At 28.7% G+C, this 20909-nt stretch overlaps 1 protein-coding gene across 2 annotated transcripts; it reads right to left on the reverse strand.

Annotated features, from left to right (window-relative positions):
• Positions 1–972: 972 nt before the first annotated feature.
• Positions 973–5655, reverse strand: LOC101205137 (BEL1-like homeodomain protein 7). 2 transcript variants are annotated; one of them, XM_011650946.2, is made up of 5 exons: positions 4783–5655; positions 3308–4275; positions 2450–2829; positions 2314–2374; positions 973–2061 (listed from the first exon to the last, which is right to left on the reverse strand). In XM_011650946.2, exons 2-5 carry the CDS (start codon positions 4217–4219, stop codon positions 1369–1371), a joined length of 2046 nt encoding a protein of 681 aa, XP_011649248.1. In that variant the 5' UTR covers positions 4220–4275; positions 4783–5655; the 3' UTR covers positions 973–1368. The 2 variants fall into 2 exon arrangements, with proteins under 2 accessions (XP_011649248.1, XP_011649247.1); XM_011650945.2 differs by having other exon boundaries at positions 3308–4285; positions 4783–5654.
• Between the last annotated feature and the right edge of the window lie 15254 nt (positions 5656–20909).

The raw sequence follows: 20909 nt of genomic DNA on the forward strand, positions 1-20909 counted from the left end.
CAACTATTCATGTAGTCTATTAGTGATAGGTTTTTATCACCGAATAAATCAGCAGACAAACTTCTATCAATTAATTTATCACTAATAGATTCCTACTAATAATATATTTTTTTAATTGTAATGCTAAATAATTGTTGATTCTGGATATTGACACAAGTTGTGAGACTTCATAAAATACTTTTGTTACTAATGGACTTCAATCAAACTCTATCAGGGACAAACTTCTGTCATTTATTAAGTCCTATGTTATTTAATGCCATACAAAATATTAAGAACTAATAAAAAACAATAGACAAGTTATTTAAATAGATCAAGATGAAATTATTATATATAAATTAATTAAAATTGACAAATTATTTATAATTAGTAGAACACCTAGAACAAAATTGTGTAAATATTATGTCCAAAAAAGAAGTTGGTTTGGACTAAACTTATGTACTAATGATTTGGATTGAAATGATCCGTCAGTGATGTTGAGTTTGATAGACAGACTATTTTAGTGATGTTGAGTTTGATATACAGACTATTTTAGAAAATTATACTATGTACGTTTAGTTTAATGCATACTACTAAATTTACTATAAAAAAAAAACTTCCAACTAACAATAATGACTAACAAAAATTTATTGAAAGCCTTTAGAAAAGACGTTTGTTGGAGAAACTAAAAATGAAATGGATTCAAGTACAAAGGACAAGATGGTGATTCAACCATATATTAATAATGCTGTTATTTTCATGTTAAGTGGCTATAGTCGATATGGTTAAGACATACTAAAAGATAAGAGGTTCAAATCCTCCGCTCCGATTCAATTATTAATGGTTATTTAACTTAATCATTATCTTTGAAGACTCGATAAGGGTACTAGTAGAAGTTGAAGACTAAAATAGAATAGATTAAAAAAGAAAAAGAAAAAACATAGATCAAGGGCATTCAAACTAAGAAAGCATGGAAAGAGAAAATAGAAGGCAAAATTAAACTTTGATGCAATCAAATCCCCTCCTTGGAGTATGTTTATTCATCTGAAAAAGCTTCACATGTATTCAAAGACCTAATATTTCCTGTGGAAACCGATGTTTTCATACTAATTGAATCATATGAAGACAACCACCCCAGACAAGAAAATTATAACTAACCTTCCAATCAACTACATGATATATTACAAATATGTTTTCTTGCTGTTTCCATATATATATCACATATGGAGGACAAAAAATCATTCTTATATCATCTGCAAGCATGGAAATGCTATAAGGAACAACCTATGTTCTAATGCAGAAAACCCCCCACATGTTCCTTTGCTCCTCCCAATGGTGTACATATATCATCTAGTATATGATGCAGATCAGCAATCTTGTACAGTGGTAGTTTTACACAACAAAATCATGATAAAGATGGGAAGGGCCAAACCTTGGTTGTGGATTCCCACTATTTACGCATTCAAAATGCACCGTTTCCCCGAGGGAAGACGCTGCGGCATTGTACATATCGTCTCCTCTCATGGCTGCAAAACCATGATGTGTCCCAGCAGGCAATGGTAGGCCACCACCCTCACAATGCTGCAAACCCAGCGTAAGCGACACCCCGCCAACCGTCCCGAATCTTCCCAATTCAGACATGTGATAGGCAGCGGCAGCAGCCATAAATCTGTCACTCTCACCCTGAGAGTGGACAATTGCATCAGGAAAGAAACTAGAGTTATTTACATTAGGCCTTAACTCATCGTTTGGCTTTGCCAGCTCGTTTCGAGCTTCAATGTGAGCTCCATTTTGGAAACTGGCTACTCTGTTGGAACATGAATTTCCGAGATTAGAGACTTGATCAGATTTTAAGTCGATAATATCTCCAGCGCTACATCTTTCGGTGGCTGTTGAACTTGCACTTTGTTGTAGATCCTCCTCTTTATCATCGTCAAAGGTCTTGTTATCTCCTTTTGTTGCCTTCCCAGCATTTTCAGATGATGATATAGAGTCCATGTCTACACTGCCTATTTCTTCCTTGTACATCTCCTCTACCATAGGTTTCCAAAGACGTACGCGTGCATTGATAAACCAATTAGAAACCTGCCCAAGCCCATAGATGACGCCAAGTATAATATAAGAACACATGTCTGTACGACAAATGCAGAAATCTAAAAGAAACCAAGTTTGGCCTTTTCCAAAATATCACACAAATTGATAATCCATGATCAACAATGTTTCTAAAGCCATTGTTTCTTTTCTCTCTTTATATTCCATATTCAACAATCAATTCACCAACTGGCCAATTCAAACAGTACGAAAAGGGGAAACAGAAAAAGTTATTCTGACTTTTACCTGACTTCTAGTCAAGCCTGTCTGCCTTGCCAGCATGATCTTATCAGAATCCTTCGGATACCTGGAAATTTAGAACTTGGTTTAATTTTGATGCAACCGAGAGAACATAAACGGAAGTACTAGTGTAAGGATTTACGGATGAAGGAAATGCTCGAACAGCCAAGCACGGAGAATTGAAACAGAGTTCTCAGGCAACCCTCTTTGAGGCCTCCATGCATGCTGCTGTATCATACCAAGCTGCTGAAGTGCCCTCTGTTGCCTTAACTGTTGGTCCACATATCGGAGACGAGTGATTCCAACTCCCTTGTCACTTCCAGAATTCTCATGCTCTCCCAGACTTTTACGGGTAGCTCTGACTTGACCAGCTATTGCATCCCGCAAGCATCGAAAATGTCGGGATATGGTCTGGAGTGCAAGTGCAGTATATGGCTTAGATGCCCCACATCCAGCTATCACATCGAAGGATGACACCACAATCTGCATCTGATGATAGTACTGATTGTACCTTCTATCAACCTACAAGACAAGATGACCATTTGACCTTAAGCTAGTAATTCGGAAAGGACAAGTAATTGATTTTAACTATTGGAATTAGAAAACCAAGTCCACTGTCCCAAATCCTTAACAAGCTCAGTACAGTGTCAACAAACGTCAAAGATATTCAATGTTACAATTCCTAAAACAGGCACCATTATTGCTGATAGGAAATTGCAGTTTAACACTCCATTGCAGACTCATATCTCTTCAAAATTAGGACGATAACATAAATTCATTTTCATTTTCCAAGGTTGGCAAGTTCCTTTGCACATTATCAGGGAATGAATGAAAACCGATTCAAAAGTTGATTTCCATCTAATTCCACAGCCACATAGTATTGATTCAGATTTGTATCAGTGCTGTTGATCCAATTATGAAATGTTGAGGCTTGGATCATTTATAAATTATAATGGTCCAGTTCATACAAAAATAAATATCAACATAAATAGTATGTTACCTCATCCAGCATGTATAAGAGCTTAGTCAACTTGTTCTGCAAATCTTGCTTTTCGGCATGAGAGAGCTCACACGTTGAATTGCTCCCAGTTTCTTGAGGGTTTGAAGATGTTCCACTTGCAGTGAGCATCGAACTGTCATTTTTGGTTCCTGTGTCACCGTTCTTTGCACTTCTAGTTTCATGCTCATGTGAACTCTGGTTTCTATCATTATTAGGCCGCTTCAAAGCTTTCCTGACATTAACAACTTCATCAAGCAGTTGTTGAGCTGCCTTGAGGTACTTTGAATTGGGCATAGTTCTTGCAATAGTAGACATGCTGTATTGAGATATTTCACCCTTAGCCAATTCTTGAAAATTAGGTGGCAAGTTTTCTCCATTTCTCAACTGTTCGTCTCTAGAAGCACCATTTCTGCAGCCATCCTCACCTGAATTAGTCGGATTAGGACTCAGGAATGAAGTTAAACCCATATCTGAATTTCTATAGGGGATTGAAGGGATTTGGATTGCAGATGGGATTTGTGTACTGAGCGTAAGGGATAACCCCTGGCCCTGCAAATTCTGCCCACCATGAAGAACATTGGTAGGGCCACGCATCGAGTTTGCGCCAAGCATTTCACTCCGGTCCTCTCTCCATGTATTGAAATCATGCTCAGCAATCTGTGAGCCACCAAGATTTGATAAAAACTCTTGCTGCTGTTGGGTAGTTCCTGCTGCTCCAACCGACGTGATCTGACCACAACCATTTTGTGCCTGCGATGGCAACGAATCCATGTATGTCCCAGAATTTACATGCATCATCATATTTCGTGGAAGAATTGTTGTTTCTTCATACGAACCGAGCAAAGATCCCCTTGAATAGAGGATGGGAGTAGTGTCCCTTTCGTTATTCGAACTAGAGAAGTAAGTTGCCATAGATTTATCCTCTCAATTCAGAGCTTTTTCGGATTCCACCGTGACGAACTCAAGTACTGTTGTCACCTAACACAATTTTCAGTCACCAATTAATCAAAGTCCAACTGAATGTCCAAAACAAAAACAAAAACAAAAAACTCAACCCAAGATGGCCTATTCTTAGGGTTCTCAATTCCATACTTCTTCACAAGCTTTCCACCAATGACAGTGAAACGTTAAAATTAAAACAAAAGTCAAAACCATAGATTCTCAGTTACTTAATGTACAGCTAAATTTTTACAAAGCCATATTAAGAAAAACCAATTCACAACAAAAAACCATCAATCAGAAGTTTTTACCAAACCACATAAAAAGAAGAAGAAGAAGAAGAAGAAGAAGAAATATAAGAAACAATCAACATAAAGCTACTCATAACCTGCATGCAGAACTAATCAGCAGAAGAAATCAAGCAGAGCGTACTTTCTTAGCATATGCAGAGACAAGAATTGAATATTTTAAGTTCATAGTTGAATAAACAAATTAAAAAGTGACTGAGAGTAAACATAGTTTAAGATTAAAATTACCCTGAAATCCGCGACGGTTGTGGTTGTCGGAGGGAACAAAAAAGCTCGAAAACAGCACCCGATCGGCGGAGCCCAAAAATTCCAAAATGAAAAATCCCAAATCCCAAATACCAACACAACATCAAATCTAACTTTTCATGGAAATTTCTCCAAACCCCAGAAAGATAAAACAAAAGAACAACAAAGAACTATACATAATAAAAACACAAAACAAACCAATGGATCTCAAAGAAACAAAAAAAAAAAAAAAAAAAAAACCGGGGAGTAAGCGAAAACCCAGAAGAATCAAAAACAGAATACAGAGAAAGAACGAGAGAAAGTTGTATGGAGTTTGGGATTTTGAAGACAATCTAAAAATTTAAAACCATACAATTCTTATCTATAATTTGCATCAATTCCCACGTGAGAGTAACACCCATTTCTTTTTTTTTCTTCTTTGGTTTTTCTTTTCTCTCTCTCTAAATGATGACTTTAATTCCTCTTTATTTCTCCTTCTCTTCTTTTTCTTCCACCCCCAAAAAGAAAAGAAAGCTCTCTTTTTGTGGCTATGGCTGCTTTTCTTTGCTCATTTAGAAGAAACCCAGTTCAAAGAAAATCAAATAATCCCTCACTGTTCCTTGTTCTTCTTCTTCTTCTTCTTCTGCTTCTTGTTCTTGGTGTGTTTGGTTAAGAAGCTTAATCCCTAACAACCAGTTGGTGAACCTTCTTCTTCTTATTGTTCTTGTTCTTGTTCTTAAACCCTAAAAAACCCCTTTTTTCTCTCTCTAAACCCTATATTTCTCTCTCATCCCACGAGCATGGAAGGTCTCTGGTTCTTTGCTGCAACACATCCTCTTCCTCCATACCCATTAAATTAATTCATTTGATTTTCTTTTCCTTTATGATTATGATTATTATTTTATTATTGTTATATTTTGTTTGTTTCTTTCTTTCAAAAAAAAAAAAATTGAATTTGTTGAAACCCAATAGTTGGTTTGGTGCTCATATCACTGTATTTGTCATTTTGTTCCAACTATTCTCTTCTCTGTTTTTCTTTGCATTTGTGGTCCTACTTCTTTTATCTTTTTTTTATTTCTAACCCTCAACTTCCATAATATTTCTCTTCTTTTTTTCCCCTTCCCCTTTTACAATAAGAAAAATTCTAATTCTAATAACTCAAAACTTATCTTTCTATTATATTGTCTTTTTTAAAAAAAAAAGTTTGCCTAAATAATTTTGTTCATATCATTTAATTTTTTATGTGTAACAATTTAAGGTTGGGTAAAATTTCTTACCCATCTAAATCCATAAACTATTCAAGAATCAATTTTGTTTTATAAAATATGAGGATTGATGTCACATCATAACACTTGATTTTAAGCAGATATTTTTATATATTTAATACATACTAAATTGTCATAATTTCAACGTATAGAAATTTAATAGTTATTAATTTGAGATTAGCTTTTTTTTCTTTCTCAATTTCATTTTGAGGATGGTTGTTTATTGGGATAATGTCAAGAATAACAAAAAAAAAATATATATTTTCATATCTAACAAAAAAAACTTAAATAAGTTATAAAGTAGTGTATAGATTTTATAAAAAAATTATTTATTTTTGTTACATTTGAAAAATGCCCCTTCATTTACCCAAACTTGAACTTATTTCAATGATTAAAATCCATGTGACGAATTAATTTTGAGGTTAATGTTTTAATTTCACACTTTTAATTATCTTATAAAATTAAAAAAACATTTTTAAATATGACAAAATATTATATTCTATCCGTGATATACATATATTGATAATCTTCTATTAGTGCATAGATAGACATCGATAGAATCTAAAATTTGTTATATTTTGTAAATATTTTCAACCATTTTGTTTTTACTATTTTTTTTAATAGTTTGCTAATAATAGTTTGCTATTTTTTTTATCATTTAATAATATGATGAGAGCAATTTAATTTAAATAAGTCTTACGTTAAATTATTATTATTAAAAGATTTTATTATATTGTCATTTATATTTAACTATATAACTATTTACTTTTTTTCTTTGAAGAACTATTCACTATATTGTTAAATGTTTATTGAATGGATGTTGTACTATTTTGAATGTTGTTGACATGACTAAATATTATTGATGGTTTGTTATTCAATATATTTGGTATTATACTCATCTTTGAAACTCTTTCATTTTTAATTGAGTTTTAAAAAGTCTATTAATTTTATTAAAATTTTAAAAATCGTATTGAATTAGATTTTTTAGAAATGGAGAAATTTATATATTTTATTTTAATTATATGAAAATTTTCAATTTCGATTCACGTGTTTTGGAAGTTTTAAGTTAATTCTCTACTTTTTTTAATTAGTATAAACAAGTATGGTAAGAAAAATTAAGATTGTGTTTAATTACAGATTGAAATTAGACATTTAGAAGTATATAGACTAAAATAGAACCGTCATTGGTGTAAAATGACCCAAATGGTATTTTAATAAGTCAATGTTAAAAAAAAAAAAAGCATAAACAACAAAGAAGATCAAAACATAGAATTAAGTGATTGATTCACTAACTATACGTTAACTACGTCCACTAGCAAAGAGTAAAATGTGCAGTTTATAATTATTGGAGAGAAGATATTAAATAAGAGATTAATTTAACGATGACAATAATGTTAGAAAGTTTATACTAAGTATTCCTCTAAACCCTATACTTAGTCATTCCAAATACCCGATAATTGATTAAAAGCATTTCAAAATGGATTATTAATAGCATCTCAAAATAGGTATTATGTTTGTATTGATATGAATCCAACTCAAAAATTAGAAAAACGAAAAAGTGTGCAAAAGTACAAACTAACCAAAACATCTCACATGTATCATATTTAAGAAACTAAGCTTTTATCTTAGAAATAGTCAAATTTTATTACTATATATTATTTTCATCCATATATGATGGATTCAATTACACTTTTTCATTTTTCAATTTTACTTTATTTACTTTCAATAAATATTGAATTTAATGATTAAACTTTTTTAAACACTCTCAAAATATATATATATATATATATATATATATATATATATATATATATATATATATATATATATATGATCCAAATTTGGTAAAATACTAATAATAGTTTAATAGACACAAATGTATTAGGTAAATATATTTTCACATTTTATACAATTAAGGATGCTAATTAATTTTAAAAAGACTTTATAGAAAAAAACAAACAATGCTAATTTTAAGTTTTATTAAAAGTAAGAAGTTTCACTAAAAGTATCAGGGGAAAATCGTTTATTTATTATTATAACTATAATTAATAGGGATGTTAGCAAATTTCTAGTTTGTCATGTCAATATTCTAGTCTGTCACACATTATAAGTTGGTATTTATCACATACACTTCAATACTTAAGTTAGATACTAAAAAACCGTGGAAACTAGAGAGTTAAAGGGTACGATTTAAGTCACAAGCTATAATGATGTATTTGTAGAAGTAATTGATTTTGTTAGAGTTCCAAAGTCGTGTAAGATAATTATATAACATAATGAGTATAAGACATGTCCTCTTTCATGTTTAGCTAGGGTTTGTCTCAACCTTGATTAAGATCAAGCACCTTTCTTAAGCCATATTTTAGATGTAAAATCATCTTATTTTAGATATATTTGGTAAGACTCAACCTGGGTATACATGATACATAATAATGTTTATTCTGTAAGGTACGTATTTGGTTAGACTTAATCTTGGTCTTGCTCAAGATCAAGCAAACTAGGCTTGAGCCAAGGTCCAAGCCAACCCTTCTTTTATAGGTCTATTTAATCGTGTCTTGCAATCCAAAATCACACATAACGATATATATTACTGATATATTTTTCTTAAACTAATATTTTGAAAACTAAAAGATGCCTTTTTTTTTCTAGTAATCATAGGGTACTAAGAGGTCGAACCAATAAATATTGTGACAAGTAAGATGTCTAAAGTAAAATTGTAGCGTGATTAAATTGAAGAGTAAATATATTTATACACTTGATTACAAGGAATGTATAGATAATTTTTTTTGTTTAGAAAAAAAGGGAAATGTTTTTTAAAATATTGAAAAAAAGGTCTCCTAATGTGAAAGAGAAGTAGTGGGACTTGAAAAAGGCTTTTCTTCAAGTAAGAAGAAGAGAGGAGGATATTCCAAATAAAAGAAAGAGAGAAGGAAAAGAAAGAAAGAAAGGAAGAAAAGTATGATGCCAAGCATTACAACAACAACAATATCACTATTTTTATTCATATTCCCACTAAATGTGGTATAAGTGCTTCCCAAATATTTTGTTTTTCACCTTTTGGATTGTAGTATTGAAAATGAAATCCCCATTTTCTCTAGAATATAAACTATCCTTTACACCTTATCCTCCCATTTAAATATATACTCTATTTTTTTAATTAAAAAAAATCAATATTTCGTGATTCATCGACTCATCCATCTTTCAATAACTATAAAAATATTTACAAATATAGAAAATTTTAATTTTTAAAAACATTAAAAAAGAAATGTAAAAATATTTGATATATTTAATTAATTGATTAATTAATTATATGCTCTTTTTTTTTTTCCCCACCTTTTAATAAAATGAAAGCCATTCTTTTTCTTTTGGGTAATGGAACAAAGTTGCATGGCAAGAAAGAATGTGTTCCATCATAACATCCAATGCCAAACTTGGACCCACCTTTGTTAAAAAAAAAAAAAATTGTTCTATTTATTGTATTTACTATTTTGCTTTTAAAGACTTTCATTTAAGTTAATAAAGTTCTTATTTTCTTTTTCTTTTCTTTTCTCTTTTATGGAAATTAAGGTTGCCTTTATATTAATGACAAATTGGTTTCTCATTTTCTACTTGTACTATACAAAGTTTGTTGGCAAATTACTTATTTTGATTTTCACTTCAAAATATTAAGGAAACCTTAGTAGTATATATATATAGCTTTATCTATTGCCTTTATTAGAGGAAAAATGTATAATTTAATGAAAATAGGAATGCTCACGATTAATTATATTAGGCACTAATATTTGCTCAAACTTAATATATCGTTTGAACCTAATGTAATATTTGTAAGAGTTGCTCCTCCAAATTCTATGAGTGGATCTAAGCTCAAGAAAGTTGGAATTTCAAAACAGATTAATTAATGAGCTTAGCTCAAATGGAATTCACATACCGTTTCGTTTTAAAATGTTGGAGAGGTTCAATCTTCCACTGGAAGTTGTTGTACTAAAAAAAATAGAAAATTAGTGAGATCTTTAAGTTCTGAACCCATGATCAGTTTAATCAAAGAACTATATTGATACAAAAAATAAGATAGTTGTACTCAATACTAAGGATGATCATCGGTCGGTAGGAGTTGATTTTTTTTTTTTTTTTTTTTGCAAAACTGACCATGACCAAGCATAGTCAACTAGTAAAGTGTCAAACTGACCTCGCGACATCAATCAATAAAGGTCGGTAGGTCACCAAGGTTTAACACTTGCTTTTTGGAAATAATTTTCATTTTGAAACTTTTCGAAACCAACCAACTTCGATTTTATCAGTCTGTTCGGTTTTTCAGTCTATTGTTCACCCTACTCAATCCTTCCCTGTGCTCTACAATCTTGAGAAAAGTTGATAATTTATATATATGTATATATAAATATTGTCACACCTCAATCTTTATTTGAAAATAGACTTTGTAAGAAACTAAATAAAAATATAAGAGAAACACGCAAGCAATGCGTTATATATTAGAAAAGTAAAAGTAGATATAAACTATACTATTATTTGTTAAGATAATATATACTCAATTATCCAATAATTAATTGAGTAACAAATAAAAATATGACAACAAGACAATTAAATTAACAACTTTTTATTAGTAAAAATCATCCTCCATTCAAGAGAGATGGTTTTATGGAAGTATTATACTAAAATATAATTAACCTTTTGATGATCTACTATTAAATATACTCTTAGAAATTGTATTAATAGATTATTTAGGGGAAGATCGACTAGATAACAAAAGAGGAATTGATTAATTTAAAGGCTAGTTTTGTTTTTGCTGAAAATTAATGTTAATTTCAAAGACATAATAATGATTTATTGAAGAAGTTCTTTTGGAAAGGGTGAACTAAGAAAATTGGATAAGATTCACCCACCATCATTTCAAATAATAATTATTGATTAGTATCAATAATTAAGAAAAGCAAAAGGTAAAGTTTCATTAAATTGAAAAGAAAAAAGAAAAAAGAAAAGGTGTGTTTTCAAATTTAAGTGTTCAAACAAACAATTTGGTGTTGATTAGGCCATTTTGCCCAAACACACACTAAACAACACATTCCTTTGATTATGTTCTAAGACAAATCTACATAATGATTAGACATTAAACTAACTAAAAAAAAACAACTTTATAGCGTCATTAACAACTAATTAATACAACGATAGATGTATCTTCTAAACCTAAGATTTGTACTAGAATTCAAAACCTAGAATTTGATACCTAATGACTCTAACATATCTCCTGTCATATCTCATAGTTTATTAAATGTGAATCATTCTTAGGTGTGTTAAATCTCACACGCCTCCTACAACAAATTACTAAAGAGAAAAGTGCATGTTAGTTAGCACATACATATAACTAGTGCTTACCGTCGATTCTTTACATGTTTTTTTAACCTTTTGTTGCATATAGTTGCACGATATCTCTTCTAACAACTCTCATTTTGATATCGCTAGTTCCTTCATGTATTTCTTCATTCTACCGTTAATTACGAAGAAAAAAATCACGTCATTCTAATGCTATGTTGGTTTAACGTGTTCATCCTTAATGTCAAATTTTTGGAACGCTTTTACTATGCTTTGTGTGTTTGATTTTATGAAACTTAATTTAGATTGGAAATTATCTTAAATTTGTATACCCTATATTTTGGGGGCTATTTATTAAGTTGATCCTAGGTTCTTATAATTCTCCCGATCAACGAGTGAAATAGTCCAAATATGATTGTTAAATTTGTTACTAGTATATGAATTAACTATTGAATGAGATTACGCCCACATGATCATTATCATCTTAGCAACATTTTGGCTAAATTTAGTGATTGTTGTGACATTTTCTTTGAGAGAAAAATTGTCCTAATTAAAGTTATTGTTTTCTTTTCCTCTCTCTTTTATCTCTTTTCATAAAAGTAAACTATGTCCTCTCAATCTTATAGTGTTTGTAGTTACAAATTCCTTATCAACTTAAGAGAGAAAGAGAAAGCAACTTTGGGAAAAGAAAGGTCTTTATAACAATCCTTATTTTTTTTCTTCTTTGAGAGACCCATGCATGGTTATTATAAGGTCCCTTTCCTCTCAAAGCAATGCAACTTTGTTTGAAGAGGGTCTTTCAAATCTTTTGTTGACATCTCTTTCAAAGGGGGAGAGGGTCCCTTCATGGGAGAGGGTAGCCTTTTGCAATTAGGGGGGGTGGTGGGTTTGACTTCAATTATAGGGATGGGACTTGGGAGAGGGGAAAAATAGAGGAGGTGATTGCATATTTTACATAATGGTGGCACTTTCTTTTCTATATAAAAAAAAATTGGATGAAAAAACTTCCCTCCACACAAATATGACTTGGTTTGGAATGGAATTGTTGTAGGTCTTAATATTTGCTGACATTTGTACTTTTAAAAGAATTCATAGTAAAATGAAATAAAATGGTATTTGAGATTAATTTAGTTGTATGAACTAACTTTTATCTCGATTGATTAATTTACAACTTATTATGATATATTTATTTGAATTTTATATAGCTTAATTTTAAATAAACTTATTTAATCAATAAAAGTTTAAGAAAAAGAATATTAAATTAATTTAGAAAAGGATAAATTCAAGATTGATAAATAGTTAGTAAAGGCAAAATAATTTTAGGAAAACTAAATATAAAACAAAACATCTATGATTTGCATGTTAATTTAAGTTAAGAGTTCCCATAATCTCTTTTTACCATTTTTAAAAGGATTGTTTTCGAATTTGAAATGGGTCATCTAAATTTAATTTCTATTTATTTTTCAGTGTGACGAAAAATCAAAATATTCATTGATGTTCGTTAATATATTCATAAATTAAATGTTTGATATTGATATTAGATATCTACACAATATCTTTATACATACTTGTAAAATATTGCTTCTAAAAATTTATCACCTATTTTATCCAATATGAATAGAAATATTGATGATGATATATATAACTTAGTTCGAGATTAGTAAAAACGACTTAATTAATAATCTAAACAAGTTTTCGAAATTTTTATGACTTACGTATATATATATTGATATTAAAGTTTATCTATGTGTATTTATCAATATATGTATAATTGAAATCTCAATTTCGATATCGACATTGATATTTTAACCTTGGAATGTGGTTGGTTTATATATGTATATATATGTAGTAAATCTCACTTGTTATTTCCGATCAAACTCTCTTTAATTTTATTGTTTCATATTGTTTAACAATCTCATTTTTGTTCCGTCTTCAATTTCTTATGTTGTCCAACACTTCTCTAATTTTCTCAGTAATCATGATTACATTTCAACTATATTTTTTCCTCTTTAGATTTAATGTTAATTATTATTCGATAAAATTGGAGATAATTTCAAATAATTACTTGTAAAATGAATATAAATTTGCCATCACTATACTCACATGAAAAAGAAAAGAAAAGAAAAAAGGAAACAAAGAAAAAGAAAGAATCTATCTTACAAATCTAAAAAAGATTAGATAATATACTTTCAAAGATTATAGATGCTTTAACAATAAAATAATACTTCATGCCAATTTTCCATTAGAGAAGGAATAATTTAATAAAATGAGATTGACAATATATAAAATGTGTTCACATGATAAAGAAAAAAAAATTCATAAAGTTGATTGCCAACTTGATAGTTATATTATAGTTTAGTTAATAGTCTTCAAGTTATTCCTAAATCATATTGTACTCATATTTTCTTTTCTTTTTATTTTGTAGCCAACCTTAAATTCTAATAAAGCATGCTTTAAACACACATTATATAGTCACATCCTTTCAAAAAAAAAAAATCCATATAAGAAAACATTTCATTCCTTGAATTGTGGTAGAATTGTGAAAATGTAAAATAATATTACTCTCTATACTTTTAATTTTATTCCAATTTTAATTAATTATTTTTTATACTTTCCTAAAGGTATGATTTATTTATTGAATGATAATTTTTGTAAGCGGACAAAACAACAACAATAATGATATAATAATAATTTTCACGTAGGTAAAAACATGTATTGTTTGATAATCATTTGGTTTTTTAAAATTATTAAGTTTATTTTTCACAATCATTTTCATGTTTTTCTTCAAGTAAAAGGGTTGATAGATTTCAAAAAAATATAAAACAAGATATTTAGATGATGAATGAATGTTTGTAGACTTAATTTTCAAAACTAAAACCCAAATAGTTACAAAAAAAAAAAAAAAAACTTCGGTGTTGTCAAGTTTATCTTTGTTAGAAGTGAAAGTTGACCTCATAAACCAACATAGGTTATTTTAGAAAATTTCTCGAGAGGTCATACAATATAAGATTATTTCAAGCTAAGTGTACTTATATGCATTTTTTAACCATACTTTCATATTCTCAAGATCTCTCTCATTTGAATGTGATACAGTCATTTTAGTTCATTCACATCACCTTCTAAACTCACCTCATCGTTAAATGGACTATAGTGAGTTTGATACATGTTCAAATCAATCTCAACTGTTGATAAGTAAAAGAACAATTTTGGTGTATGGATTAAATTTTGAATTTGAATTTTTGGAAACTAAGATGGATGGATTGAGTTTGGATTTAAGATGGATGGTGTGAGAGCAGTAAAAGAAGGGTAAAAAGGGAAAGGGTTAGAAATGCAAAATGTCAGAAAGGGAGTTAATCAAAGAGCCAATGGACACGCAAAGACAGTGATAAATAATGAAGGTAAGAAAATAGGAGGGCAAACAGGGAATATAAAGAAAGTTGAATCTGGGCAGCGAACAGCCGCTGCCGTTTTCAGAAAACAGAAAAACCTTTAAAAACACACCCCATAGTAACTTAGGGATTCGTAAAGTAAAATAAAAACAAAAAGTCTTGGATTTGAAAAAAGAGGGATGTGATTGGAAGGTGAGAGTTAGTCGCGGAGACAAGCGCGTGGATTCAAACATAAATAAATAAAAATAAGATTCGGTTTCGTTTCTAAAATTTTATTTGCCTGACAGAAAAAAAAAAACAGCGAATCGTTTCTGATCGGACACTTTGGTTTGATTGTGTACTTTGATGATCTCTTGCTTTTATCGTCCTTCTTCATTTTCATTTTCATTTCCATTTCCCTTTCCCTTTCACCCACCTTTCTCTTTTTCAATTAAATACTTTATATATATATATATATATATATATATATGTTTATATATTTTTCTAAAATAGTTTTTCACATTTATTTTATATAAAAAATATCTCTATTTTAAATTTTGCCTTTGATTTTAAAACAGTCTCTTCAGTTTTTTAATTTGATTCTTATATTTTAATATAATTTCCACTATAGCCTTGTTTTTAGTTAATAAATTTTAAATAATTAAATGAATATAATTCTATCCTCGACCAGTGGCTATAAATGTTTATTATTCATAAAATTTAAAATTTTTTAATGTATTGTAAATATTTTGTCAATTTTACTATTTTAACAATTTCCTTTACAATTAATTGAATTTCACTATATTTCATTACTTTCAAAAATTAAAATTAAATTTTAGTTGGCAAAAAGAAAATGAATACCTACACGTTTGGTTTTAGTTTTTTAGAATTAAATCTATAAACACTTATTTCAATTATAACTTTTTATTTTATTATTTACATTTTTTTTGTTAATATTATTTACATTTTCTTTTTGTTAATATTTTCAAAAAAATAAAGTAAGATGAATATCATTATAAATATTTGAGAAGCAACCAATTTAATTTTCAAACATTAAAGATAAAAAATCAAGTAGTTACTAAAGTTACAGGATTGTTTTATTTTTGTTTTTAATCGTAGTTTTACCAACAAAATTTATTTTGAATGATTTAAAACAAATTTTCATATAATTTAACTGAGTTTGAATTCTATTTTGGTCCCTAAACTTTTAAAAATATTTGTTAGTTCCTGAACTTAAAAGAAAGCTTACCTACTTGGATTATGTTAATTCTATAGTGGAATGATTAAACAACTTCTATATTTGGATGACTAGACCCTATAATCTTCGTTGTATTAGTTTAAATCAAAGAACTTTAAGTAGACAAGTAAAATAGGATTGGCATATCTATGTGTTCACATCCACAAGAAGGTAAAATAAACTACAAAGAATAAAATAAGTACAACACTTTTATAAAATACACTATGAAACTACGAACAAAAATTCATTTAATGAATCACAAAACATTAAAGAAAAAAAACACCCAATGAATAAAAAAATATCTTCAACTTGAGGCACTATCCGATAAAATATCAACCTACCTTTAGTCTTTAAATAAAAATTAAAATCTTAGACTTTGAAAGATGGTTATCTTATTTGACGACTTAATCATCTAAAAATAAAAGCTTTCTCATAATTCTGATAAGATTAGTTTGGTGCAAAGTTTTATAAATATCTGCAAAAGTTTTATTTTGATTTTGGTTATAGGATTTAGATTTCAAATTTAGAATTCCAAATTTTAATATATTCCATTTAATGCAATTTATGATCATAAGTCTTCCTACGTTTTGATTTTGTATATGAAAACTTTGGTAATTGTTTATTTGTTTTTTACTATTTGTTTAAACATTAGAGTTTAAATTGTAAATGTTGTTGGATGGATTTGTATGGAAATCTCTAAAAACTGTTGACACCAATGATCTTGCAGAGAATTAGGTGATTACGTCACTGAGGACACGTGGGCGGTTGAGACTAAAGACTGAGGATACAGCAAATTTAATATATATATATATATATATTATACTATGAAAGAAAGAAAGAAAAAAGGAATTGTAATATTTGATTATATAGTGGAGAGTAGGGTCCACGCGCCAATTGATTAGATGTGATGGAGGCATCAATGACCCACTCCCCAATTATATATAATTTCCCTTTTTTTCTTCTCAAAAATAATTTTAAGAAAATTAAAAAAAATTAAACAACGAGGCTATTGGAAGAGAAGAGAGTTTCGATTATATATGGTGTCATGCTGACGTTATGAGGTTTAGTCAATAACATGATCTGCCACGTCGCATGTTTCAAACTTAAACCCAACTTTTAACCATCTAATCACTAAACTTCATCACACACACATATACACATATATATATCTATTATGAGATGAGAATATCAACTTCTTCCATTCTAATTATTTTAATATTCTATAGATTATTTTAATTTAAATAACGATAGTCTATTTGAAATGTAAACAAAATAGTAAACGTAAGTTTATTTTTATGGTTTTTTTTCTTTTTTTTTTTGCCATTTTATATGGATATACATATTTGTCTCTATGCACTACAATACACATGAGTATACAAAACAAAATTTTACATAAATTTAAGTGGAAGTTTATAAAGGTATTTAATTTTACATAAATTTAACATTAATTAGACAAAACAAAATAATTTTTTAAAGATTTCTAAAAGGGTTGAGAGGCAAGAATAAAGGTTGACGGGAAGTTGGTAGGATGTTTGATTATATATGAATATGTTGGTGAGATGCTCTATATAGAAAGAAAAAAAAAAGGTTGTGACTTGCATAATAATTAATTTAGTACTTTCTTATCATATCATGTCATTTTCGTTATGGATTTTCTTTATTTTGATATACTTCAGTGTTACCATTGCACACCATTGAACGTATCTACCTTTCAATTTTAAATTATTAAATTAGTTGAGTAAGCTTCGAAATAGCTTAACAATTAGTATTGATAAAATGTTACTGAGTATTATTGAAAGAACTACTTATATCTTAGTTTGACCGTATTTGTTGAATTTTGAAATTTAACAATATCCTATAGTAGTTTTAATCAAATGGATATTTGATAATTTTGCTTTTGTTTGTAGTAGTTTTACTTTACATTTTTTTTTCTAACCCATGAAGGATAATGGTTCAAGTAGTACTGTTTAACATATTCTACGCTCTAATGTGTTTGATATTCATTTCAACTATGTTTTATTTTTATACAAAAAATCAAATATCGGTTTTGTTAAATAGTTGGTAAGTGAAAATAAAAATTGTGTTAAAGAACGTTGGTGATGAGTGAGAAGCTCCTAACATGATAATTGGTGGTGAAGTGCTCTATATTGACGTAAATATAAGTTTAATTTTTTATATTGATTATTTAGAATTTGGATATTCCTTACAATCTTATAAAGAATGGTAGTTTATGGCAGAATTGCAAACCCTTGTTTATGAGATAGACATGATCAACATCCATCGGTGCAACTTATTTTAAAAATATTTCGATTCATTTTGCTCTGTTTGAAATCAACGTACTATTAAATAAATTATAACATTTATAATTAGGATAATTTAGTCCTAATTAAAATAATTTCAGACGAAAAACGAAGCTAAATAAATAGTTTCTAGGAAAAGAAATAAATTTGTTGAGGAGATTGACCCTAACCTTTTCTAGAATATTTATATTTGTATTCATGTGGGCATGAGAGCTAAAGAAGCTATCTAATGTCTTTAAAGTATAGACTAAACAACTATATACCTCAAACATATACACTTTAACTTCAATATATTAATTTCATACTTCAAAACTCAATAGAGTAGTGCCTTGAACAATCTCTAAACTTGTTAACATTGTTAGAACTCAGAAAACATTATTCAAATAATATACAGTAACTAAAACACTAAAGATTTGTCTAGGTAACAGTCTAAATACTTGATGTCAGTTAGATTTATTTTTGGTTTATGACGATTTAGATTATGTTTTATGTTTGTTAGATTCATTGAATTCAACAAATATGTGTTTGACAAACAATTTAAAATATGTTTATAGAATGGAACTGTTTTTTTGTTTATGCAATCTAAACTATTTGGTCCACTTGACGATCTAGAAATGTACTAGATCATATTTTAGAAACTTAATTAACCTTTTAAAATTATAAAATAAATAGTATTACAAAATAACTAAGTATACATTCTTCTAAAAGCATATAACATGTCCATAAGTAAATTTATAAATACGATTTTAAACTATTGTTTGAACTAACTAGAATTCAATTTCTAAACATACTACCAAAATCATATACAAAAACGTCACATAATACAACCTAATTTTCAAATTAGAGTTTTTAGATTTTAAGTTCGGATACAAATTGTTTAAATTGTTGATTGAAAAAAAAACAAAGTTAGTACGTAGTACAAAGATTGTAAAAGTTAAGAGAATTTTGGAAATGAAACATAGTTCAAAGCTAGCCATGTTAATTAGAAAAATAGTAAAAAGGACATGGAAGTGCATAGGGAATCAAATACTTTGGTATATAAAACATATAATATATATATATACTTTTGCAGAAGAAAAGGGGGATTGTATAGAGTTTCCTTTGTTGATCAAATTCCCAACAGTTTGACAAAGTTGTGTCATTTTTTTGTTGGCAAGGGTTACATATTGTGGGAACAGTATCCAATTTCTATCTGTACCCTTTGTGTAGGCAGATGCTACTGCATAATCTACATCTTTCTTCCCAAAGTTTCACAAATGAAAGTACACACAACAAATATGAAAGTTATGTTTGTTTTTTAATCACTTTTTTCACTCTACCACATGATCAGTCATCAATAATGAATATATGTTCATTCCCATGGATTTCAATTGATTTTTGTTATTTTGAGAAAGAAAGTCATTTGAAGTCTCTAATGGAAAGTTTGGAGCAAAAAGCAAACTATTATAGTTGGATTACAATAGTTTTTGTGTTTGAGAGAGTATATTATATTAGTTTAGGTTATCATACAATGTCTTTGCAAATATTAAATAGTGTAACAAAGAATAACAAAATGATGAAAATGAAATAGTAAAAACCGTAACAAATGAAGGATTTTGAAATAGTTAATCCCACGAACCATGGTTTTATATTTTATTTTCTTTGTCAAGAAGTTTCTTCAAAATCTTTGACCAAAATTCTAAAGGCCATCTTCAATTCTCTTTTGAACCAAAAATCTGTCAAGATTGCGTTTCCAATTCTCGTTTGAAGATCATCAAACTCTACCTATAAATAGAAGTTTTCTCTCTCTTTCTTGAACGCAACTAAGAAGAAACCAAAAAAAAAAAAAAAAAGCATGAAGGTATGTTTCTGCCTTCAACTATGTATAACATTCTTACAATATCGCGACTCATTTAAATCTTGACTAATAAATAAATATTTTTATCTGCTCTCTAGGAGTAGGTGTTGTTCACCGATTATTAATAAATCTCTTCATTTTTCTCGTGGTTCCCTTAGTTAACAATCTAGCTTTTAAGTAACAAAACCAAGTAATCTGTTTTACGTTTTCATGATGTTTCTAACTTCCTTAATGTATTTTTTTTTATAAAAAAGTTTCTATTTTGGTCCCTAAAATTTGCATTGTATTCTATTTTAATCCATAAACTTTTAAAGTTTGGTCCATGTCATTAGGACTCGGTTAACTATGAAATCATCATATTTCTGTTACTTAAATTCATAAATAAAAAAAGTCTTGCTAATTTATGAACCTTCATGTAACACATAAATATATAAATGAACACAAATATCAAATAAACCCAAAAACTAATTTTCAAAAACTCAAATCCATTGCAACCCTTCTATCACTATTTTCAAATTAGAATTTTGAAGCATGATCATATAAACATTGAGTAGTAAAAAAAAACTAACATGTTGGTGTTAACAACTATGACAAACTAAAATAAACCAAAACAACGAGATAAATACAATACATTTATAAAATAAACTCTATGAAATTATAGATAAATATTTTCGAGAATGAATTGCATCACCCCTTCCTAAAAATAAAAAAAAAGGAAGAAGAAGAATTAGGAATCTAAACTTTGAGGTACTAAATATGATGTTCGTTATGAAGGGTTATTTTTTCTAGAACACTACT

This window comes from Cucumis sativus, chromosome 2 (assembly GCF_000004075.3).
Source record: "Cucumis sativus cultivar 9930 chromosome 2, Cucumber_9930_V3, whole genome shotgun sequence".
Classification (NCBI taxonomy): domain Eukaryota; kingdom Viridiplantae; phylum Streptophyta; class Magnoliopsida; order Cucurbitales; family Cucurbitaceae; genus Cucumis; species Cucumis sativus.

Excerpts from the sequence above, each read along its gene's own strand:
- LOC101205137 (XM_011650946.2), bottom strand. The coding sequence starts at position 4,219 with ATGGCAACTTACTTCTCTAGTTCGAATAACGAAAGGGACACTACTCCC. Across the intron at positions 2,830-3,307 it reads TCTTATACATGCTGGATGAG|GTTGATAGAAGGTACAATCA; the intron begins GTAACATACTAT and ends CTTGTCTTGTAG. Across the intron at positions 2,375-2,449 it reads TTCGAGCATTTCCTTCATCC|GTATCCGAAGGATTCTGATA; the intron begins GTAAATCCTTAC and ends CTAAATTTCCAG.